This window comes from Nerophis lumbriciformis, linkage group LG32 (genome assembly GCF_033978685.3).
Source record: "Nerophis lumbriciformis linkage group LG32, RoL_Nlum_v2.1, whole genome shotgun sequence".
NCBI classification, from domain to species: Eukaryota; Metazoa; Chordata; class Actinopteri; order Syngnathiformes; family Syngnathidae; genus Nerophis; species Nerophis lumbriciformis.
The window spans coordinates 525,463-551,141 of record NC_084579.2 but is presented as its reverse complement, the minus strand read 5'-3'; the positions used below and the strand labels follow the sequence as shown (position 1 = coordinate 551,141).

Below are 25,679 nucleotides of genomic sequence, written 5' to 3'. Positions count from 1 at the left end.
TTTCCAGTTGTATTATTAATCTACTTGATCATTTACTGTTCAAATATTGTTACTTTCTGCTGTAATACAAATCCATCTACATTGCTGTTAAAATGCACTTCATTATTTATACTTTTCATAATTACTGTTTGATACCAAAAATGTGGGGGGAAGGGAGAGGAGGGACTGTGTGATCTTAGAAGGAATGAGAGGTAGTGTCTTCTCCTCCGCTTTGACATCTTTTTCCACAAAAGTCTGGTCTCATCGCAATTAAAAACCGGCTGTGGTACAAAGTCTGCTTCATCAATCCCTTCAATGCCAGCAAACACAAAATGGCTGCCAGCGGGACACATGATGAATGAATGAAGTGTTTGTACACAAAGACATGGTTCACACACTGGCACATTTGGCTCCATCTAATAGTCCGTACATCGCAAAAAAGATGGGTTCATAAATCGAGGTTCGACTGTACTTAAAATGTTGAAGATCGATGAATAATCAATTTTGATTTAACAGTATCAATTGAATATTACAATCATTTCCTTTTAATTACATACACAATGTATAATAAGATCCATCCATCCATCCATTTCCTACCGCTTATTCCCTTCAGGGTCGCGGGGGGTGCTGGAGCCTATCTCAGCTACAATCGGGCGGAAGGCGGGGTACACCCTGGACAAGTCGCCACCTCATCACAGGGCCAACACAGACAGACAACATTCACACTCACACTCACACACTAGGGCCAATTTAGTGTTGCCAATCAACCTATCCCCAGGTGCATGTCTTTGGTCAATACTGCAAAATAAAACAAAAGCAAACAATTACTATTGGTTATTCTTTCCTGAGTTTGTAAAAAAAACTAAAACTATACTGTACTTTGTTCTACTTGGTATCATTACGGTCAATATTTGTATCGATCCGCCCACATTTGTTTAAATCCTAAAGCACTAGATTAGCAGTTTGCTATGCACCTTCTTCTTGTGTTTAGTGTAGCATATTTAACTATTCCTTGTCCTCTCGTCCTCCAGTGATAATAATAGATGTAATAAACATAGATTATTTGCCGCTATGGAGGCAAAATTTAGTGATTTAGAAGCCGCTTGGAGGAATATTAGCTGCTTGTGAGGACGTTACATTGCTTTGAGGATGCCTTGGTTCGCTTGTCTCTGTCAAATTGCCAGGACACAGCTAGAACGTTCCATCAACATGCACCATCACGATATGACCACAGTATTCAAAATTAAATCGTCCGCCAAATGTATATCATTTATATTGTGCAACCCTAGTAATAACTTACGTCTGTGGGGGCGGGACTGCTGGACAGAAGCGTGTGCGGCTGAACGTCTGACATCTCAGACAACTTCTCCTCATCCTCCTCCTGGATGGGAGAAGACGGAGACCTCAAAGTGCTAAGAGGAAACACAAGAGAAACCTTTGAGTCAATATATCACAGCTGTCAAACTCCAGGCCTGGGGCCACATTTGGCACACCACATCATACTATGTGGCCCGCAAAAAAATAAATGTGTGTCAATATATGGAGGGCAAAATAGGACAAAAGTAAATAAATAGATATTTAAATAATTCCATCCATCCATCCATTTTCTACCGCTTGTCCCTTTCGGGTCGCGGGGGGTCGCTGGTCCTATCTCAGCTGCATTCGGGCGGAGGGCGGTGTACACCCTGGACAAGTCGCCACCACATCACAAGGCTATTTAAATAATTACTGACATGTATTCTTAATTAATTAAATAAACCATGAAATAATTAAATCAATAATTACAAAAATAATGAAAAGTTAATTTGTATTTAAAAAATGACACATGTATGTAATTAATTCCAATTATAAATAATTAATAACACATAAATAATAATTTCAAGATGTACTGTTATGTATGTATTTATTTAATTTGTCACCCCATATAACTAAGGCATTTCAGTTTTTGCTGAATATGATATTTTTTTTTACCGCAAGCAACTGCATTTCTTTATAATAGTTGATGTAAAAAGTTATCCCAACCATCTTTGGGGTCATTGAAATCCTTTTTGAAATACATTTTACAAAAGCTGAACTTTAATATCAGATTGCCACTCTTAATTGCGAATCAATTTTTCCATCAGTTTGTTGGCATACACAATAATAGTAATAAAAAAAAGGGGGCAATTGTGTAATAATATTATTTGGCGATTATACAGCACCCCCCGCGACCCCGAATGGGACAAGCGGTAGAAAATGGATGGATGGATACATTTATATGGTTTGGCAGGTAGAAGGCAGACATACTGTAACTGTGATGTGGCCCAAGATAAAAATGAGTTTGACACCCCTGCCATACATGAATTCACTTGGCATTTCATTCGGTACACTTGGGAAAAGTCGGCCTTTACAAAGAAACTTGGTTTTGAGAGAGCTGTTTCTAATGTTTATTAGAAATAGCTTCAAGTGTGGCGCCACAAACTACTTGCACTATAATAAACTAAACATGTGTATTACAGGGCAGCAAGGTGGAAGAGGGGTTAGTGCGTCTGCCTCACAATACGAAGGTCCTTAATAGTCGTGAGTTCAATCCCGGCCTCGGGATCTTTCTGTGTGGAGTTTGCATGTTCTCCCCGTGACTGCGTGGGTTCCCTCCGGGTACTTCGGCTTCCTCCCACCTCCAAAGACATGCACCTGGGGATAGGTTGATTGGCAACACTAAATGGTCCCTAGTGTGTGAATGTGAGTGTGAATGTTGTCTGTCTATCTGTGTTGGCCCTGCAATGAGGTGGCGACTTGTCCAGGGTGTACCCCGCCTTCCGCCCGATTGTAGCTGAGATAGGCTCCAGCGCCCACCGCGACCCCGAAGGGAATAAGCGGTAGAAAATGGATGGATGTATGGATGGATGTGTATTACAATGCAAAAATATACCTGTCAGGTGACTTGCTGACTTTGCCCTTCTGCAGGCCACCGTCGCTCAAATGCTCCGGTGAGCTCAGCGGTCTCCCGTCGCCGCCCGAGAAGTTGATGTCGTCGTAGAGGGGTACCGAGGGAATGGGGGGGGACACTGAACGCATTCCGTTCAAAGCCTCCAACAGCGAGACGGGCTCAAAGCCGGGTGGGACCGAGTCAGAGCTCTGTGACAAGAACACAAATGAAAACCTGGCTAAATTAAAAATGCGACCACAAATGTTCTGTGCTTACAGAGTGCTCATCGTGGTCCATCGTTTGAGCCAGAACAGGACTGAAAGAGACGGGAGAGAGCGTTCCGGGCTTTTTTCTCACGGCTCGGATTTGCAACAAGGCCCTGAAGGCTGCATCAGAGGAGGAACAGGAGTCCAGTTAGGTTTAGATACTTGGAACATAAATGAAAGCTCATGCCACTCACGCAGCCTGCAGATGGGACAGTTGTTGGCTTGGTAGCGCAAGGTGTCGGCGCAGGAGTTGCACAAGCACAAATGTCTGCAGGGCAGGATGAGGGTGTCCCGCAGGTCCGACAAACACACCACGCACTCGTTGCTGTTGTCGCTGTTCTCGTCGTCTGACGGCTGCAGGGAGAGGAGGACGCGGCCAATTAAAAACTACCGCATTTTTCGGAGTATAAGTCGCTCCGGTGTATAAGTCGCACCGCCGAAAATGCATAATAAAGAAGGAAAAAAACATATATAAGTCGCACTGGAGTATAAGTCGCATTTTTTGGGGAAATGTATTTGATAAAAGCCAACACCAAGAATAGACATTTGAAAGGCAATTTAAAATAAATGAAGAATAGTGAACAACAGGCTGAATAAGTGTACGTTATATGAGGCATAAATAAGCAACTGGTATGTTAACGTAACATATTATGGTAAGAGTCATTCAAATAACTATAACATATAGAACATGCTATACAATCTGTCACTCCTAATCGCTAAATCCCATGAAATCTTATAAGTCTAGTCTCTTACGTGAATGACATCAATAATATTATTTGATATTTTACGCTAATGTGTTCATCATTTCACTGAGTATAAGTCGCACCCCCGGCCAAACAATGAAAAAAACTGCGACTTATAGTCTGAAAAATACGGTATGTTGTTCTCCCTCATGTGCGCATACCTTAGTTTCTTGGTTGTTCTTGTTCTCGATGCCGTAGATCTCCTGTAGGAGGTAGCTCACACGGTCCACCTGAAGACGGAAAAAAAACATTTGCAGAAAAATAGAGACACTCAAAGAAAAAATAGCAACACACCTTTGCACCAAATATGGCCAAGTCATATTGCAACACTATAGAAACATGGTGGGAATCCAAAATACTATAACTTCACATGAGCTAACCGTTTACATACTATTTTGTTAAAAAAAAGTTAACACAAAAATACCTTTTTATTACTTCATTTTTGTATCAGTTTTGCTGATTCAATATTTTATTCTACCTTATAATAACAGTGGATTTACGAACACCTCTATTTGTGAACTTTTCAATCGCGCCAACTATGCTTCTGTGTGTGAAACATGCCTCATTCACCACAATTCATTCATTCAATTTGTGCCTGCTCGTATTGAAGAGATTGAGGAAGCCGACTTTGTACCACAGCAAGCTTTTCATTGTGATGAGAACAGATTTTTCTGGAAAAAGATGCCAAAGCGGATTTATTTCACAGCGGAGGAGAGGACTACCTCTCGTTCAGCATTACCTCTTCCAAGAGAACACACACGCCCTCCCTTCTCCCCGTCCATCTGCTTTCTTTTCTCTCGTGAGCTGCTCTGTTGCCGATGTTAATGTGTGTAAGTGAATTTTACTTTTTAAAATGTTTATTATTGTAGCAATATCGTTTTTAAAGTGAAGGATTGATGATCATTTGTGAGGGCACCAAAGGGACCCCTGTGTGTGTGTGTGTGTAGAGCAGTTTAGCATACATGACAGTTTAGCTTGTCGTTGGTGTTTTGGCTTGTTAAAAAGATAGTTGATCCATCATCCCTTTGTTATGATTGAAATACTGTACATCACTTTATATTGTGTTAAAAAAAAAAATGGACTTTTGTCCATGCTGGAACCCATCATTCATATTTTCATTGTTTCTTATGGAGAAAATTTACTTCACGGAACAAACTTTTCTCTTTACAAATCCTGTTATATTTCAACCTAATATAACTCATCCAAAGGACATAAAAAAACTCAATTAGACCTACAATTTGCTTTTGCTTCAGTGGCTTCACGGAGAAACTGCCATCCACGTGCTGCAGGGACAACACAAACGGGGATGAGCTTATTTGGAAAACGTTCTTCGGATCTTAAAATTATTAAATCTGATGTGTACGTACTCGTTCAAAGGCTGCCAGAAGAACATGAGCATGTCCGAGGCAATCTGGAGAAGAAAGCACGTTATTATTACAACCCAGCGTGTGTTTCAGTCCACAACCTACCGTCCCCTTCGTCCACCACCGCTTGGATCACCATGGGAAACACTCCTCGGTCCAGGTCAAAGTTCAGCTTTTAGGAATCAAAGATAAACATACAATGCATATATTTGAGTTGTTATTTTAATAAATTGAGGTGTCTGGTGGCTGCAGATACTGACGTCTTCCTCTTTCCACTCAGTGAAGTCGATTTTGAAAGACGGCATAGAAAACTGCTGGCTGACGCCCCTCTTGTAGTGGACTGTCTCCGAGGCCATCGCTGAATCCTTTGGGCTGTACCTTCATGTGAATAATTGGAGTGAACAAGGGGTAGTTTGTCACTTTTTTTCATCGCAATAACTTAACTTTTCTCTTCGCTGAGTCTCATCATTCGCAGTACCCATGGCAACTGGTGGTTGCTAAGGACCCACCATTTATTTTCTATTTTTAGGCCATGTCCACACCAACACAGACACTTAATAAGCGCTTACTTATATCTGCCTTTAGGCCTCTAGTCCACATGCAAACGCATACTTTTGTCCTTAAAAAACGTAGAGTTTAGCTGGCCAAAGTGTAGAGTTCCAAAGCTCTGCGCTGGACACGACACAAACAGAGACTTGTACTCCTCTGATGACGTCACGGTTGTGTGCGCTGTCATTTCCAAAGCTCCACACCACAACACTGCCTTGCTGGCTTTAAACACACTATAAGAAGACTTGCTGTATGTTTGAACGTAAACATGATGCTATTTTAACTCTACATTGATACATTAAAAAAAATGGGGCTTTACGACACTCTCGCCAGCGACAATTTATTGAGAGTAAAACTGTTTTGGATGCGATTGCTGTCTGACCTCCAGCTGCTAGCTGGTGGGACAACTTTGACAAGCGAGACTTTTCGCTTTGTGTCATAAGAAAGGTACAACATTATCTCATGTGTTTAGTCCTTGTTTAACAGCAGATCATGAAGTTTCAAGTTAACTTACGTGTGTAGATGGACCGTGCGACTAAAAAGAAACATAAGGTATCCTTCCTCCTCATGTCATTGTATGTCTAGTATATCAAAATAAACATTACAGTATAATAACAGAGGTGTAATGCCACCAAATCAGCTGTGGCTGCTTTTCCAGTCTTCTGATTGGACAAAATGTGCATGTCAGCAGGTGTATGCATTTGTGACAGTTTTGAAACTACACTTGTTTGGATGGAGATCGTTTTAACCCCAAATATGCGTTTTTGAAACTCTGTGTGCGTGTGGACATGGCCTTAGTGTTCTTTTTACTGGGGATCCACAGTATAGTTAAAACAGTTTGATGCTGCTATGCTAGAAGAATAGCACCCACTCTGCTCTTATGATTTGATTTTGCAGGTTTACCTAATGAGTAAGCACCATGTCACATTATTAATTCAACAAAAGAGAGCTTCTTACACGGCCATCCCATTGGAGAACTCCTCAAAAGCCTGGCAGTAGAGAGTGATGGCCACCCGAGCGTCAGCGTCAAAGGTGAACTCCACGCCGTACTGAACCTTAGGTTTGCCACCCTCCTCCACCGTAGTGTCAGAGTCGTCTTTATACCTGCAGACCACAAGGTTCCACTGTCAATATAGTCAAGTATTTCCTCCTCCAGAAATTATAAGCGTGGCCAGTCCTCACTTACCTGACCAAACGCAGCGAGTCCTTTCGTATGTTGACCAGACTTCTGAGGGTTTTCACCGGCTCATGGGGTGCAGGAGTCACGTAAGGAAACTGGTGGGAGATGAGCAATCATTGGACATCAGCTCAAATGGTTATTTTTTTTTTTTTTAAGGAACGGTCAGCTCACCTGCACTGGCCTGTTCCCCAGAAAATTCAAGTCCATGTTCTCCCCGAAAAGATATCCCTCAGGATGTGGCGTGTCAAACTTTTCTCCACCCATGAAGAAATGACTGGCAAAATAATTCCCTGGAAGAAGGAATGCAAATGTTATTGTAGGTATTTGTGTATTGGCCTGCTGGATCTCTGCATTGGTCACTCAGCGCGTTTCACACTTGACCACGGCATCGTGAGTAGCGACCAAACCACTGTTTTCAGAGTTCAACGGTGTTGTTTTCATTACCACACGTTGTCTAGTTTATGCAGAATATCAACATTTTTGGACCAAACAAGTACTCGCACCACAACTCTACACTCAACAAAACTCCCCTGCCAAAATTCTAGAGTGAGTAAAATGTTAATTGGAATCCGTAATATAATATAAAGTTAGAAAATGTATCTGTGAGTCTACCAAATATCTTTTAAATCGATTCGCACATTGATTTTTTGGACCCGCTGATTGCCTTGTCACTTGTGATGTGACACACGTTTGCTCAATTTCACTTCCAGCGCTAATTTGATGAATTTAGTCAATTAAAACTACACCATAACTGTGAAACCTCTTTTTTTCTGATTCTTTGTTTAGTAAACTTTGCAGTGATACCAACCTTTTTAGAATGGAGGGGTAAATATTAAGAAAACTATACATTTATTTAACAAAAAGGTGACACCTAAAATCTCTAGCCCCATTGACTTTGTATTAAAGTTGACCAGAAATTAGATCATTTTTAAAGTGTTAAAAAAATCCATAACTTTTCTAATATTCATCACAGGAAAATGATATTGTATTATTTTCCCCCACACTTACCTAAATATTGTAGTAACACATCACATGTACACTAATTAAGACACTCTAATCTTTGTGAATATACCCTAAACCAGGGGTGTCAAACGTACGGATCAGGCCAGCGAACGGGTTTTATCCGACCCGGGGGATGAGTTTGCTAAGTATAAAAATCAACCTGAAATGTTTGAATGAAAGAAACAGCCACTGGATGTCTACTAGATGTCACAATAGCAATTCTTTGTATCTTTGTAGATGATGCTATATATGTACAAAATAAACCACATGACGTTACTAAATCCATCCATCCATCCATTTTCCACCACTTGTCCCTTTCGGGGTCGCGTGGGGTGCTGGAGCCTATCTCAGTTGCATTCGGGCGGAAGGCGGGGTACACCCTGGACAAGTCGCCACCTCATCGCAGGGCCAACACAGATAGACAGACAACATTCACACACTCGGGACCATTTAGTGTTGCCAATCAACCTATCCCCAGGTGCATGTCTTTGGAAGTGGGAGGGGCCTATCCCCAGGTGCATGTCTTTGGAGGTGGGAGGGGCCTATCCCCAGGTGCATGTCTTTGGAGGTGGGAGGAAGCCGTAGTACCCAGAGGGAACCCACGCAGTCACGGGGAGAACATGCAAACTCCACATAGAAAGATCCCGAGCCCGGGATTGAACTCAGGACCTTCGTATTGTGAGGCACATGCACTAACCCCTGTGCCACATTATTAAATCAGTCGAGGAAAATGATCAAACTACATAAATAACATCTTGTAATTTGATTTTGAGAAAAACATTTTATCTTGATGGATTGAAAATGAACACCAATGATTTGACTGATGAACATTATCACATCATTTATTCAGAAAGTATAAATAACGACAAATAAAGATAGAATACTATTAACTAGTGATGGGTCCGGCAACACCGATGCATCGGCTCATGCGTCGAGCTCATAGAGTGAAACCCTGTGTCGGTGCGCGTACCGCTTTTAGAAAGTCATGTGACCGATCATGAGCTGTTTTGGTCACGTGACCGATACGCGAACTGTGTCGCACTCCCGCCTCCTCTGTGCCCTGTGAGCGGGTCTTTTCTACAGCCGGAGAAATAATAACTAAGAGAAATCGTCTAAAATTTAATACATTGGAAAAACTGTTTTTTTTTAAATAAAAATGTGTAAAAAATAAAATAAAATAAAAAATTCCCAGTCCACAAGCATCCTCATTCACAACATGTTCTCTTAGTTTTCCATATTATGATACATGTTCATATTATTTATTGACTGTATCTAAAAAAGATAAAAAATATATTTTTATTTAAATGAAGATATGAAATAATCCTAAATGAAATACAATGACTTGGTTTATATTATTGTATATACTAGGTCATAAAATCAGTGTCAGTTGAGTCGGCCCATAGGTTGCCTGTAGGGATTTTAATGTCCAGCAGATTTCAGTATTTAGTGACACAGTATCGACACAGTATCAATACAGTTTTGCTATGTGTCGAAACGCTTCATGACGCCTCATCAACCCATCACTACTATTAACCGCTACATGTAAGTGTAAAAAAACAACAACAACAACAACATTATGATTTGTACATTTTCAGAATGTGCTTGTTCTATTTTTAAACAAAGAAAACAATCTGAAGTTGTCTTTATTTTTAAGTTATCGTGCTGTGATTGTACCAGTCCGGCCCACTTGGGAGTAGATTTTTCTCCATGTGGCCCCCCCATCTAAAATGACTTTGACAGCCCTGCCCTAAACTGTACACTAATTGGAAGTCAGCCTGATACTAATGTTACTAAACTGTACACTAATTGGAAGTCAAGCTGCTAGTAATGTTACTAAACTGTACACTAATTGGAAGTCAAGCTGATACTAATGTTACTAAACTGTACACTAATTGGAAGTCAAGCTGATACTAATGTTACTAAACTGTATACTAATTGGAAGTCAAGCTGATACTAATGTTACTAAACTGTACACTAATTGGAAGTCAGCCTGATACTAATGTTACTAAACTGTACACTAATTGGAAGTCAAGCTGATACTAATGTTACTAAACTGTACACTAATTGGAAGTCAAGCTGCTAGTAATGTTACTAAACTGTACACTAATTGGAAGTCAAGCTGATACTAATGTTACTAAACTGTACACTAATTGGAAGTCAAGCTGATACTAATGTTACTAAACTGTACACTAATTGGAAGTCAAGCTGATACTAATGTTACTAAACTGTACACTAATTGGAAGTCAAGCTGATACTAATGTTACTAAACTGTACACTAATTGGAAGTCAAGCTGATACTAATGTTACTAAACTGTACACTAATTGGAAGTCAGCCTGATACTAATGTTACTAAACTGTACACTAATTGGAAGTCAAGCTGATACTAATGTTACTAAACTGTACACTAATTGGAAGTCAGCCTGATACTAATGTTACTAAACTGTACACTAATTGGAAGTCAAGCTGATACTAATGTTACTAAACTGTACACTAATTGGAAGTCAAGCTGATACTAATGTTACTAAACTGTACACTAATTGGAAGTCAAGCTGATACTAATGTTACTAAACTGTACACTAATTGGAAGTCAAGCTGATACTAATGTTACTAAACTGTACACTAATTGGAAGTCAAGCTGATACTAATGTTACTAAACTGTACACTAATTGGAAGTCAAGCTGATACTAATGTTACTAAACTGTACACTAACTGGAAGTCAAGCTGATACTAATGTTACTAAACTGTACACTAATTGGAAGTCAGCCTGATACTAATGTTACTAAACTGTACACTAATTGGAAGTCAAGCTGATACTAATGTTACTAAACTGTACACTAATTGGAAGTCAGCCTGATACTAATGTTACTAAACTGTACACTAATTGGAAGTCAAGCTGATACTAATGTTACTAAACTGTACACTAATTGGAAGTCAAGCTGATACTAATGTTACTAAACTGTACACTAATTGGAAGTCAAGCTGATACTAATGTTACTAAACTGTACACTAATTGGAAGTCAAGCTGATACTAATGTTAATGTCCGTTGTTGACATCCTTAAATCCCTCATGTTGACATAGTCCTTGTACAGTACGACCTACGCCGATATATCCATGCCTCCAAGTGCGACTTTGGGGTTGTTTTAATGAGAAAAAAAGACGATTTACCGGATTTAGGTGGAAAACGATAGGCCGAATTGGCTTGGATGTCGATATCTTCAACCCCAGCGATTCTGCGACTCAGGACGGAGCCCATCTTCTTCTTCCTCCGCCGTTAGCTAGCAGCCCAGACGACCGACGACGTGTGACCGACAACAGTCGCAAGGCGCGCGGTAAAGACGTCGGCACGGTTGACAATAAACCGTGCAATTTAATCTGACATCGCGATCTTTGTTTACTGGCAAGCGAATGCTAACAGAAAACCGAGTGAGTTGTTTTTGCCAGGGCGATGCTAACGCTAGCAAAGGGACGCGATCTGATTGGCTGCCTCCGAGAACTCCCGGATATTAGGGAGCGTTCGCTTTGGGGAACCGCGTCGCCCGCGAGGACTCGAGACTGCGGGAGTCAGCGGGAGGTCAGGCGGGGACGTGGGCGTGTGTGTTGTGGTGTTATTAAACCAGTAAAAACATCAACATTGACAACACATTTGCAGTATATTGTTTTATGAATGTACATTTCTATTATTATATTATCAACGTGTTTTATTGCACTGAATATTTTAGCTATTCAATAATCAACAGTGTGTGTCGTGACAGTGGTTTAGCGAAATGAATAAATAGCATGTTGCTTCTCAGCGGGCAGAGTTAGAAACTGCAACCCCACAAGTTCCGGTCCTGCACACTCTTTCACACTAAACGTCGAGTTTAGATTAGTCTTTTATTATCGCAGTTGTTTACTTATACTATTTCGCATTGCTAATCATAACACCAGGGATCAATACTAGGACCAAAATTGCTCAATGTTTACATAAATGACATTTGTAAAGTTACAAAAGATTTAAAGTTAGTATTATTTGCGGATGATACAACAGCGTTTTGTTCAGGAGAGAACACACAGAAGATAATACAAATAATAACAGAAGAAATGAACAAATTAAAAAGATGGTTCGACAAAAACAGACTAAAAGAGGAGAAATATAATCTTAGAGAAAAATGTAATTTAAAACATTTGTACACACGTACAACACTTAAGACCTTCAGTATATCAGTATGTGGAATTAAATGATGGAATGGACTAAGCAAAGCAATCAATGTACTAATATGATCCACTTCAAGAAACTCTTCAAACTTAAAGTGTTTACAAAGTACAAAGAAGAAGAACCATGATAAACATTCTCAATGACTCCATCCATCCATTCAGTTTCTACATCATCTTACTCATCTCACTATATGAAATATAACTTACTTCACCAATTATTATTTATTTATTTATTTATTATTATTGTTATTACTTATGGAGCATACTGTGAATACATTGAGAACAGGAAGTGAACAAACAATTTAGCTGCTATGTAAAGGAAAAGGGGAAGGATTAAATAAGCTCTGCTTCTTCCTACTCCTTTTCCAACACGTTGAATAGAGGAACTGGAAATTGTGATGTATGATGTTGTATGCATGCATGTGTGATGTATGATGTTGTATGCATTCATGTATCATGTTGTATGCATGCATGTATCATTTTGTATGCATGCATGTATCATGTTGTATGCATTCATGCATCATGTTGTATGCATGCATGTGTGATGTATCATGTTGTATGCATTCATGTATCATGTTGTATACATGCATGTATCATGTTATATGCATGCATGTATCATGTTGTATGCATGCATGTATCATGTTTTATGCATGCATATATCATGTTGTATGCATTCATGTATCATGTTGTATGCATGCATGTATCATGTTGTATGCATGCATGTATCATGTTGTATGCATGCATGTATGATGTTGTGTGCATGCATGTGTGATGGATCATGTTGTATGCATGCATGTGTGATGTATCATGTTGTATGCATTCATGTATCATGTTGTATACATGCATGTATCATGTTGTATGCATGCATGTGTGATGTATCATGTTGTATGTATGCATGTATCATGTTGTATGCATGCATGTATCATGTTATATGCATGCATGTATCATGTTGTATGCATGCATGTATCATGTTGTATGCATGCATGTGTGATGTATCATGTTGTATGCATGCATGTATGATGTTGTATGCATGCATGTGTCATGTATCATGTTGTATGCATTCATGTATCATGTTGTATACATGCATGTATCATGTTGTATGCGTACATGTGTGATGTATCATGTTGTATGCATGCATGTGTGATGTATCATGTTGTATGCATGCATGTATCATGTTGTATGCATGCATGTATCATGTTGTATGCATGCATGTGTCATGTTGTATGCATGCATGTATCATGTTGTATGCATGCATGTATCATGTTGTATGCATGCATGTATCATGTTGTATGCATGCATGTATCATGTTGTATGCATTATGTATCATGTTTTATGCATGCATATATCATGTTGTATGCATTCATGTATCATGTTGTATGCATGCATGTATCATGTTGTATGCATGCATGTATCATGTTGTATGCATGCATGTATGATGTTGTATGCATGCATGTATGATGTTGTATGCATGCATGTATCTATCATGTTGTATGCATGCATGTATCATGTATGCATGCATGTTCGAAATAAACTCAAACTCAAAACTCAAACATAGCCAAAGTCCAATAAATATTTCAATATAAAAAGTAGGCATCCGAACTATATCAGCATTATTATTAGATAATGACGTAACAAAATATCACGTGATGATAATAAGATCATCCGTTTAGCGGATGTCGTCAGCAGTGCTGCTAACTTGACGCCTACGCCACACAAGCCAAGCTTCACCTTGCATTGAGGTAATACCTGGCGAAACAATGGTTATTATATTTGATTGACGTTGTATTACTTCGTAGGCTGTGTTTGATCAACATCACGTGGTTTATAGCCCACTCCACCTGCTTGTGACGAGAATGCAGACGCGAGCTCGCTAACGTTAGCAAACAAGATGCACTGTTGTTTTGAAATTAAACAGAAACATGGCATCATAAAGTTGCTATTTTGTCACTTAGTAACCAGCACACAAATATATATATATAAGAGTGTTGTGAGGCAAACATTTGCTAAGAAGGTGAGCTGTCAGTCAGTTAGCTCGCTAGCTAGCATCACTTAGCCGCTGTTGCTACGGCGATACATTTAAAGAAATCCTTTTCAGAGTTTAACGCGCATTATTGTGAATATTTCTGCTACTGTGCTTTGTTTCCGGTGGTCTGTTACGTAAATAAGTTACTATGGGTTAGTTATGCGCTTCGTAAAGCCTTGAGCTGGATAATCTGAAAGGAAGGATTTCAGTTTTCACATCAGCTTGCTTTGCTTTGCTTGACTTACAAACTCAGCTTTGCAACATAACAAATTCTATCTATCTATCTATCTATCTATCTATCTATCTATCTATCTATCTATCTATCTATCCATCTATTAATCTATTAATCTATCTATCTATCTATATATCATCTATCTATCTATCTATCTATCTATCTATCCCACTTCATGTTCCAAGTCTGTCATTGGGACATCAAACGTCCAAACTGACATTTATAGTACGATGTTCGTTCAAAGTAGTGTGTAGTGCCACTTTATGAAGGTGGGGGGGCAACAGAAGTCTTCTTGCAAGTTGCAGCAGCTTGCGAACGATAAAGAAAAACACATTTCACTGGCAGTGGCGGGCCGTGCGTTTCCCACCTAGGCCTTCAGTGATGTCCCACTTCAATCATGACCTCTCCAAATAGCATCATTCATGTCACCACATGACCATTGCTGGAGAAATACTATACAGAAACACATTTACACACTACTGGTCATTGAATCGCATCAACAGGGTACAAAAAAATGTTATTTTCTGGCGCATTTAAAAATCAAACAAACCTGCATCAGAAATTAAAACATATCTTATGTGGTACTGTCAAAATTAAAATTGCAAAAAAAATTCAACGTGAAAAAATAAAGAAATAGAATATCTGAACTCACAATCTGGAAAACCCATTCAAGCTTCCGGGGTTGGCCGACATGGTCTCACAAGATGTAGTTTCTCTTTAAATATCCTTCTTGAAAATGGCCTTGCAAATATATGTGTTGTCTTGTCTAACCATAAAAGTTGCAGCCGAGGCATGTTGTCTGACTTCTTCAAGTTTACTCCACAGCGTGCTCATCAAAAACATCCCGCTGAAGGCATGTCAACATGAAACCTAAACAGGGCTACTGCACATGCTCTTCAGTACTGTGGCATGCTGAGTAATGGACTTCTTATGTTACCCGCTCATAACATCACTATATATATCTGCCTTAGGCCAGTAAGAAGGCCTGACTGACAACAACGTGCGATCTGATGGGCTATCGCAATTGTCTATCAACTGTATGTCCCCGTTCACTTACAGTGCACACACATTGTTGATTGTGAAGGCTTCTGGCAGATTTGGTACAGCATGGCAACATAAGCTAGCTGAATTCTGATTGGATAAAAACTCTATAACCTAAAAACAACAGCGCTGGAAGGAGCATAATATGACATGAAGAGAATATGAATACTTTTACAGATTTAAGGAAAGTAAAAAATTTTTTTTTTTATCTTGAATTATGATGATGATTGGTGGTTATGTTAGGCCAGCAGAGAAGGCTTTGCTGGCCCTGACACCACACCACTGCATTTCAGTTATGTTTGAAAGGCACAATTTATTGATTTTTAGTTTCTATCAGTCAGTAGAAAAACACCACAAAATATGTTTGGGAAAAAAAAACAGTTTTCTTTGGGCGCAGGGAAGGGAGTTCCCAACTGTATTTTGTTCCCTGCAACTATGTTTCCATTTTCATTTCAGCCAAACAGAAAGTAAAAGAATGAAGGCATCTCCTCCTGTATGCCACTGATACATGTCGAGCAGAGTGCGTTATTTAGCCCTCTCGTGTCCTGAAATTTGAGCTTTTGGACAGAAAATACTGCTGGTATGTTATTTATGTCTTGTTATTCTTAGATGTACAGACAACTGCCTTTTAACAACAACACCCCTGTATTTTTTCAATCAGTTTAGGTGTTAGTGATTTAGCTTGTAAGGAAACTGCACTTTATATGGAAATTTGCATGTCCTTCACAATCCTTATGTGAGACAAAAAAAAAGCCTATTTTTATTTTTTTATGCAGTCAAACTCGTAAATAAACGCTCGTAAAAATGGAGCCAATGGAAGTCGCTCTATTTTGTCTGTTAAGCGCTGTAAAAAAAAAAAAACGTTCATTATATACACGCTGTTAGTATATACGTAATGTAGTAAAATACATATTTATAATAACATGTACTATGTACATATTTTGGTCATTTTACGCATACGGTGGCATTTAAATTTCACAGACAAATCTCAATGTTGGCTTTTCCCTTAAACAACTACTAATCAGGACAGACTTCATGAGAGCCAACAATTTCCTTGGGACAAATGATCCAGAACCTTATATTTTTGAGTCTAATACGTGGTACCCGACATACACGGTCAGAAAAACCGTGAGACTCTGTCAATTATGCTAAACAAGCCACATGATGCTTGATGGGTTCACATAAAAAAGTTCAAACTTTTACTCCACAGACTGAGGCAAGGATACCAATTTTTTTTTTGCCAATGCATTTAATGCTATGAATATTTGTGAAAGCATGTATTAGTTCATCTAGGCCAGTGGTTCTCAAACTTTTGTCAACAAGTACTACCTCAGAAAAAGCTTGGCTGTCCAAGTACCACCATAATGACCAACAGTAAAATACAGTAGCATAGTAGGCCTAAGTATTCATTAAAAACAAAGCAGAGGTTTAATTAACTTGTGTATTTAATATTTTTGGCCACTGTAACACACAGTTTGAACAGTAACACAGTTTTTTTGAATATTGGAAAATAAAACACTTTACTTCGATCAAGTTATTATTTGGCGTAGTGGTACGGGATCTTTCTGTGTGGAGTTTGCATGTTCTCCCCGTGACTGCGTGGGTTCCCTCCGGGTACTCCGGCTTCCTCCCACCTCCAAAGACATGCACCTGGGGATAGGTTGATTGTCAACACTAAATTGGCCCTCGTGTGTGAATGTGAGTGTGAATGTTGTCTGTCTATCTGTGTTGGCCCTGCGATGAGGTGGCGACTTGTCCAGGGTGTACCCCGCCTCCCGCCCGATTGTAGCTGAGATAGGCTCCAGCGCCCCCCGCGACCCCGAAGGGAATAAGCGGTAGAAAATAGATGGATGGATGGGTACGCGTTTCACACTTTGAGAATCTCTGGTCTCGGCGAACATTTCGCCACCTTTTGCTGCCATTACGTACGTGACTGTGACTCATTGGCCATGCAAGGCAGTCTAGAATTTTGCCTATTGTTCATGGTCATTATGAAAGATATGACAATGGATGGATTAAAAAAAAAAGAAAAAGGATTCTAAATATTAAATAAACGTAAATAAAACTCTGCTTACAGCAGAGCCAATGGGAGCTCCACTATTCCGCCCATAAAATCCATCAAAAGTAAGCATTTAAAAAGAGCCAACAATACTCCATTTACATTTTGTGACTTAAATACTAACCATGCATTAATAATATTATTATAAGCGCTAACGCAAACAAATTATTTTAAGCGGCGATATAATCACTTCCTTGAGTCCCCATGTTTACATCATCGGGTGGTATGCTGTTTCCTCGCTTCCTTGCTCCCTGTAAGTTTATTTTAGATCATAAATCATGCCATGAAAAGTAGATGGCTGAGGATATAATCTGACAAGTTGGGACACTTTGACAGCCATTTAGGACCTGGAGCTGTTGAGAACGACACAAAAGGGCTCATTTTTATTGCCAATCCTATGCTAACAAACGGCAGAATTGCAACAGGTTTGACTTCCTGTGCACTTTCGTCTCCGTGCTTCCCCAGACTCAAAACACTTCCTCATTCTCCGCCAAGCTGCTTTCAGGCACAGACGGTGTGTTTGTGATCATGGGAAAGTTAACATCAAATCAAAACCACACAAACAAAAAACATTACGGGTGTCGGTGCTGTCTACAGCTCGACAGAGTAACTGTCTAATACTCTTCCATATCAGTAGGTGGCAGCAGGTAGCTAATTGCTTTGTAGATGTGGGGAACAGCGGGAGGCAGCGTGCAGGTAAAAAGGTGTCTAATGCTTTAACCAAAAGTAAACAAAAGGTGAGTGCCCCTAAGAAAAGGCATTGAAGCTTAGGGAAGGCTATGCAGAACGAAGCTAAAACTGAACTGGCTACAATGTCAACAAAAATAGAATGCTGGACCATAGCAAAGACTTACTGTGGAGCAAAGACAATGTACATCCGAACATGACATGACAATCAACAATGTCCCCACAAAGAAGGATAAAAGCAACTGAAATATTCTTGATTGCTAAAACAAAGTAGATGCGGGAAATATCGCTCAAAGGAAGACATGAAACTGCTACAGGAAAATACCAAAAAAAGAGAAAAAGCCACCAAAATAAGAGCGCAAGACAAGAAGTAAAACACTACACACAGGAAAACAGCAAAAAAGTCCAAATAAGTCAGGGTGTGATGTGACAGGTGGTGACAGTACACCTACTTTGAGACAAGAGCTATAGTGATGCATGCTTGGTTATGCTTTAAAGTCCATCCATCCATCCATTTTCTACCGCTTATTCCCTTTGGGGTCGCGGGGGGCGCTGGAGCCTATCTCAGCTACAATCGGGCGGAAGGCGGGGTACACCCTGGACAAGTCGCCACCTCATCGCAGGGCCTGCTTTAAAGTCATATCCAACAATTGTGACAAGGAAAGGCCTGATCCCTGCAGCTATAACAGACCTGTCTGACAAGCCTATAAATGTGTTGATCATGTATGATGTATTTTTGTTTTGTGATGTGTAATGTCTATTGTTTAAATCTACGGCATTGAAAATGAATTTCCCCAATGGGGACCCATAAATCTAAATCTAATCTAACGACTTTCTACTGTCAACAGAGTTTCGTTTTTTAATGATTTCTGCTGGTGGTGTGCCTCCGATTTTTTCAATGCAAAAAATGTGCTTTGGCTCAAAAAAGGTTGAAAAATACTGCCTTAATGTATCCTACATCTATAACATTTGCAAATATGGAGAGGACTGCGGTGGCTTTTAAGGAGAGAAAGTCCAATTGTAGTAGCAGCGCCAAGCAAATGTGACGTCATGCTCGCTGCAGCTGGCTTTTCGTCGGGGACATGGAGGGACAGAAGTAGAGTACAGTCTATAATAACACCAGAAAAAGACGCTAGATTTGTTGCAAGTCGTTTTTAATAAAGTAATTTAGTGTCTGGACACTTAAAAAAAAATTCAAAGTACATTGTAAGCAGCAACAATTGAAAATATGGCATAACGATATCAAAATATATGGTAATATTAGGGATTTATGGGCATATCTTATTAGCTGCACTGTTATGCACCTGGTGTATGCAGTATTGCACAACTTTACAATGCATAAAAAAAGAAAAACATGTGTTGTCTTACATAAGGATTGTAAATGATAGCCAAAATTCCCCAAAAAGTGCAGTTTCCCTTTAATATTCATAACATACTGTATCACATTTATTTCAGTTTGTTTTAGTGTTCTATTTGAAAAGCTACTTTCAACTAGACATAAGTAAGTTAGGCCTCACCAAGGAAGTGTACAGGGTGGGAAAACTCCACGGGGCTCAAAACTTTTGCTTTTTGTTGTCGCAGCGTCAAGTTCTCAAGGGTGTTGTCAGTGGAGCTTTATGTCCAACACCTTCCACTCTAGCATGTCCAGTGATCCCCCTCCTCCATATCCAGGAGGTCCCAGCGCCCCGCTCATTGAGGACAAAAATGGACAACCAGGTAAGAATTGAACTAATGTTCAGTACATTTTTTGATTTTGACAACGGTGCTGAGTTCTGTGTTCTTATTTTGAGCTCCAGTGAGAACAGCGCCCCTGCAAGGACAACCTCTACCTCCAGACTATGGACCACCCCCTTACGAGGGCCCGCACCCAGGGTTCCTCCCTCCACATGTTCCTGGAGAGGGGCCCATGCCCATGCCCATGCCCATGCCCCCACCACCTCAAGGTGAAGCAGAATGCCTAAGATGCATGCTATTTCTTCTTAAAGTGGGTTTGTTTACTCAACAGCACCAGACACATTTAGGCTGATGTAAATAAAAATATGTACATATTACAGAATTATTTATTTACTAAAATAAAATGTAATGTAATATATTTCAAAAATATATTCAAACAAATAATTATAACTGACATATTACAGTGTAGTGAAAAATAGAAACTGTATGTGATTAAGACGTCTACTGTAACATAATGGCTGTATATGTTAAAAGAAGGGGACTATTTGGATTGGTGGTTAGGGGCTGCAACATTTTCTCGGACTCCTAGAGGGCGCTAACTTCCCGATGTATTTTAGGCGTTATTTTGCGCGCTCTTACGGCTTCTAGGACGTAATGACATAACTACGTTCACACGCATTGTCTTTGGGTGTTAGCTAATGATCGCAATTTGGATAGTCAATGTTAGCTATCATTCAATGTATATTCTTTCATGACATCAACATGACTGCAAATTAATTGTTGCTTCTCTTGGACTGCTTTTGTGTGTGTTTTCGCGTATTTGTGAGCAACTTGCAAACATCCTCTTTATTTGGACGGCTTGCCTGTGATTAACTGGGGCACTGACTTTACTCATACAATCGTCTCTCGCCACATCGTGCTTCAAATATTGTAGCTTCAACTCAGGCTGTAACGGTATTGTAGATACCGGGGTATTGCGGTGTAAAAGTATTCACAATAATGCTGTGACAGTATCAAACAAAAACTTGTAGTTTGTCTTTGCCGCTTTAGCGTTGGCCAGGTCCAAAAATAAACTACATCTCCCAGAATCCTTTGCGCAGGGTGGGGCCGACAAAGGTGGGGGGCGTGGAACGCCATAAGCAGAATTTGAAGTCGTGCTCGTAGTAGATGAAAGGAATTGTTTCATGGACTTTTCCTGAGAAATACATCAATCTATCCATAACTGTTTGATTTGTGTTGCTAACAAACACACTCTGGTGAAAACATAACCTCTATGTTGAAGGTACCGTACTTCAACACAAAGCACACCACTTTTGTCTCCAGCGTTTCCAAGGCGACGCAGCCAGCCGATCACATTGCACTGCACGGAGGGAAATGACCAAAAAAAACAACTTTACACTGCCAGAAATAGGAGTAAACTGAAAAGTTGCTTGACAAATCTTCAATCCATCCATCCATTTTCCAGCGTGAGTCTCATGATGTGGCTATGCAGATGCACTCAAGTGGAAGGCAGACGACAACTTAGACAATTTGCCACCTCATAAACTGTCACCCAGAAAATTATTTTGAAGCCAACAAAGTCAAACATCAGTTTGTGAGGTATTTACGTTTTTAAAAGTTTCATCGTTAGTTAACTTTTCTAATAAACAGCATTTTCCAGACTGATATAAACACGTCCACTGTGGAGGACACTGATTCTCAGAAAGTAAGAGTTGAAAGAATAAAGTGAGCATTATTGTTTTACACATTGTCACTTCAAAGACACAACTGTCATTTGATAAATATTGGCTTGAAACAGTGGATGTACTATTCTTTGCAATTGAAAATACATTTGTAGTAATATGATTAGAACATTTGAGCATTATTTTTGTGTTCAATTACAGTATCCTAAAACACGTTTTCATTGAGGGCCACCTTGCAGTTGTGGCTGACCTCAGAGGGCCGCTTAATTGTAATAGTAAATGTATATAAATATTGATATTATTACACAATTGCCAATGCATTTGATTTTGGATTTCTTTACGTACAAATAAGTGAACGGTGACAAGCAGATATTTAAGTGTTTATTTTTATTAGTACAAAGAATGCTTGGAATATACAGTACAGGCCAAAGGTTTGGACACAACTTCTCATTCAATGCGTTTTCTTTATTTTACATTCAAAACTATGACACCTGTCAAGCGAAAACCCTTGCAGGTGACTACCTCTTGAAGCTCATGGAGAGAATGCCAAGAGTGTGCAAAACAGTAATCAGAGCAAAGGGTGGCTATTTTGAAGAAACTAGAATATAAAACATGTTATTTCACCTTTTTTTGTTAAGTACATAACTCCACATGTGTTCATTCATAGTTTTGATGTGACAATCTACAATGTAAATAGTCATGGAAATAAAGAAAACGCATTGAATGAGAAGGTGTGTCCAAACGTTATACTGTACTGTATGTAGTATGGTAATATTAAAGTAAAAGACATGCAATTGCATGCAGTACATCAATCAATCAATCAATCAATCAATGTTTATTTATATAGCCCTAAATCACAAGTGTCTCAAAGGGCTGCACAAGCCACAACGACATCCTCGGTACAGTTCTGTTAAATTTAATGAGAAAGATGAAGTGCTTTTTTGACACATTATTTGTAAGGCTTTTGGGGGCCACATAAAATGATGTGGCGGGCCAAAATTGGCCCCCGTGTCTTGCGTTTGACACCTCTGTCCTAAACAGTCCTGCCACTTCATTTTACACACTGGCATTTTCAAGTCTTTTTTGGACATAATAGAATAATATCCTACTGCACCCCCACTCTCCATCGTGACTATAAATAGTCAAATGTGTATATAAAAACTATACCTCTGCATAACATTGTACGCTTTTTAACATCAAAGGAAACAACACACCGACCTTTCCTCGTCTCTCACCGTGATTAAAGTGAAGCTTCTTCTTGTTCTGGTACCCCTCCCCCTCGCTATTTGAGAAGGACTGGCCTAAATGAAGCATTTCTGAGAATAAATGAAAGCAAATGAAGTAAACCCACAGTAGTATTGGCCACTAGATGAGACCAAACCAATCACAGTTGATTGGCTCAGCCTTAGGCAGTGTTATTGTATCACATTAAAAGGTGACTTAAAGGTGTTATTTCTTTTCTAGAAAGCTCTTATGATCGACGTAATCAGTTTTTTTAATGCTCTTGCATCGACGTCCCATTGGGGTTGTGAGTTTTTCCTTGCCCTTATGTGGGCGCTGTACCGCGGATGTCGTTGTGGCTTGTGCAGCCCTTTGAGACACTTGTGATTTAGGGCTATATAAATAAACATTGATTGATTGATTGCTATGAAAATATTAATTTGCAGAAATGAATTTATCGTAGTCATGTCCAGAACCATTTAACGGTGTTTAAGAGGATTGTTGTGTTTTTAATAAAGGAGGCGCCTACCCTCCACCGCCGCCCGGCCCCTATCACCACCAGATGGGCCCTGGCCCCTTCGTCCATATGGGGGGCCACACGGCGACCGTCATGGCTCCGCCGGGCGCCGCCACCACCGTGACCGTGCTCCAGGGTGAAATGTTCCAGACGTCGCCGGTGCAGACGGTGTGTCCGCACTGCCAGCAGGCCATCGTCACGCGCATCTCGCACGACGTGGGCCTCATGAACACACTCTTCTGCCTCTTCTGCTTCTTCGTCGGGTCAGTTTTTTTTTAAAAACAACAGCTAAATGTGGACATAAGTAATGATATACATTTTTTAAATTGCAGGTGTGATCTGGGCTGTTGCTTGATTCCCTGTCTGATTGACGACCTGAAAGATGTGACACACACCTGTCCTTACTGTAAGGGCTACATCTACACATACAAGCGTATATGCTAACCACCGACATGCACACACAGCTCCCCCTGCTGGTAGTTACAGGCTTTTTCCCTCCCCTCTTGGTTTGTGTATATACAGTCTGTCTTCAACCTCATACATTCATGCACACCACTGACTGCTTTTTATTTGTATTAAGTGAAGGCCATGTTACACGTGTCACTGAAGAAGACTCAACATTAAGAATCGCTGTGAAACTTATCACTTTATTTGAACTTATCTGTGAATCTCGCCATGAAGCAAGCCGGCTGGGGTTGATCTTTTTTAATTGTCTTTTTCTTATTTATGTAAAGTATTTTATTCTTTGTTTTCCCATCTTCAAATTGAAAACTGTGAGCATTTGTGTCCTTCCTTCTGACTTATTTCTCTCTTTCACAACTCCTATCTCAAATGCAGTCTTGCTCATTTTTGACTTTTATATTTAATTTTAGTATTCCAAGCTTGGTTCAGTATGCACATAATTATATAACAGCAATTTTCTCGTTTATGCCCTTTGTTCCGTGATGTACTTTTAATAAGGCAAACATTTGCACTTTAAGGACATGTTTCCCTCTGATACATCATAAAAGCCTGTCTGCCATCACAGTGAAAGCTTTTTGTGTTAATATCGTTGCACTTAATCTGGATATGTGCAAAGCAAAGGTTCCAAACTGTCTGTACGAGCGTAGGCAGATTTTGGCACTCATTGTAGATTTTATCTTAACTGCAGGCTGAATGTTTGTCACCGCCGCAGTAATTAAGAATGTTGGAGAACAAGTTACATTGATATCAAGGTCATTAGTCCCCCATGACCCCTTTTTTTAACTTTATGATGACCTACATTGCTTTCAAGCATGACTTAAGTCTACAATTAACATAATTACTAAAATAGGCTGTTACATATAGTACCTATTGGCATTAAAACAATGATTTGACAGCATGCCCATTGTGTAGCTCACGTAAACGCTGAGCCTAAATAACGGCATATTTCTGACTTGTGTTTGAGTTGCTAAGCTGTACAACAAGACAAATCTACTTCTTCAGAAGGTATTACATTAGTACTGTATGCCCTTGTGCTGGTGGGGAAACATGCAGGTCTGTGTTGCTCTCTAAATGTACGTCAAGGTTTGTTTTGACCATTGTATACAGGCACTATTTTATCAATAAAAGTCTGAACATCACTTTTTGCTGGCTCTTTATTGTCATTGTGTGTTTAAATAATAGACATAGTGTGGATCACACAAGTACATTTACCATAAAATGTCTTTAGATTGAAAAAAAGGCATGTTAATCTCTCCATCTGTGTCCACATTGGGCATTGCAGCATTTGTAGAAAGTGGTCATGGGCTCGTCTGCAGATCGTGTCTGAATCTGCATGAAATACGCCCGACGATGGTCACATTTCGGACAGGTTTCTGTGAAAAGATGTTATAAAATGTTATCTTCTTGGACAATATGAACACTTGTTCAATGCCTCCGGTCTACTGTGTTTGACAGCACATTCTCAAATGACTCCATCGAGTGTTGTCATGGCAACGTACCGGGAGTAGAATCCACGTTCTCCCAAGCAGCAGCTCCACCCAGGACATCATCCACCTCCTTAAGCTTGGGATACTTCCTGGTGTTGACCTGCAGTTCATACAAGTCCTGGTCATGTCACAATATATAATAGGTAAGTGCGTGTATGACCTACCTTTCTGGTGACATTGTGTATATAGGGACACGTGTTACACGCAAACCTCAGGCACTTCTGTCCTTCTTCCACGATCAAAACGTTCCCGCAGGTTGGACAAAAAAGAAGCATGTTAGCAAAGACTCCCCTTTAGTCGATATAAGTGTAATATCACGCTGAAAAGGTTCGGTTGATCCTGTAACCAAACCACGCATAGTTCAAACCGGAAGTTAGCCGCTGAGTGATGTGTTACTCTTTTTAGAAC

At 39.8% G+C, this 25,679-nt stretch overlaps 3 protein-coding genes across 10 annotated transcripts in view; 1 reads left to right on the top strand and 2 right to left on the bottom strand.

Annotated features, from left to right (window-relative positions):
* mgrn1b (mahogunin, ring finger 1b) overlaps positions 1–11,304 on the bottom strand; it is a 15,881-nt gene extending 4,577 nt beyond the window's left edge. For both annotated transcript variants that reach the window (XM_061981248.1, XM_061981247.1), the window contains exons 1-13: positions 11,158–11,304; positions 7,161–7,279; positions 6,996–7,084; positions 6,767–6,913; positions 5,521–5,638; positions 5,366–5,432; positions 5,264–5,307; positions 5,132–5,179; positions 4,058–4,126; positions 3,348–3,507; positions 3,164–3,273; positions 2,891–3,096; positions 1,280–1,391 (exon numbers count right to left, since the gene is read on the bottom strand). In XM_061981248.1, coding sequence (XP_061837232.1) covers positions 1,280–1,391; positions 2,891–3,096; positions 3,164–3,273; positions 3,348–3,507; positions 4,058–4,126; positions 5,132–5,179; positions 5,264–5,307; positions 5,366–5,432; positions 5,521–5,638; positions 6,767–6,913; positions 6,996–7,084; positions 7,161–7,279; positions 11,158–11,245 — 1,377 coding nt within the window. In that variant the 5' untranslated portion in view covers positions 11,246–11,304. The remainder of the gene's footprint in view (positions 1–1,279; positions 1,392–2,890; positions 3,097–3,163; positions 3,274–3,347; positions 3,508–4,057; positions 4,127–5,131; positions 5,180–5,263; positions 5,308–5,365; positions 5,433–5,520; positions 5,639–6,766; positions 6,914–6,995; positions 7,085–7,160; positions 7,280–11,157) is intronic.
* cdip1 (cell death-inducing p53 target 1) lies at positions 11,174–24,923 on the top strand. Of its 7 annotated transcripts, none has more exons than XM_061981254.1 (5): positions 11,174–11,321; positions 19,810–19,944; positions 20,025–20,171; positions 23,324–23,585; positions 23,655–24,923. In XM_061981254.1, the coding sequence occupies exons 2-5, from the start codon at positions 19,845–19,847 to the stop codon at positions 23,764–23,766; spliced, it is 621 nt and encodes a 206-aa protein (XP_061837238.1). In that variant the 5' UTR covers positions 11,174–11,321; positions 19,810–19,844; the 3' UTR covers positions 23,767–24,923. The 7 variants fall into 7 exon arrangements, with proteins under 7 accessions (XP_061837238.1, XP_061837233.1, XP_061837239.1 ...); XM_061981249.1 differs by having other exon boundaries at positions 20,019–20,171; XM_061981255.1 differs by lacking the exon at positions 11,174–11,321 and adding an exon at positions 13,843–13,925.
* LOC133620065 (DNA-directed RNA polymerase III subunit RPC10) lies at positions 24,921–25,679 on the bottom strand. The gene is made up of 3 exons (XM_061981257.2): positions 25,436–25,679; positions 25,284–25,371; positions 24,921–25,157 (listed from the first exon to the last, which is right to left on the bottom strand). The coding sequence occupies exons 1-3, from the start codon at positions 25,544–25,546 to the stop codon at positions 25,030–25,032; spliced, it is 327 nt and encodes a 108-aa protein (XP_061837241.1). The 5' UTR covers positions 25,547–25,679; the 3' UTR covers positions 24,921–25,029.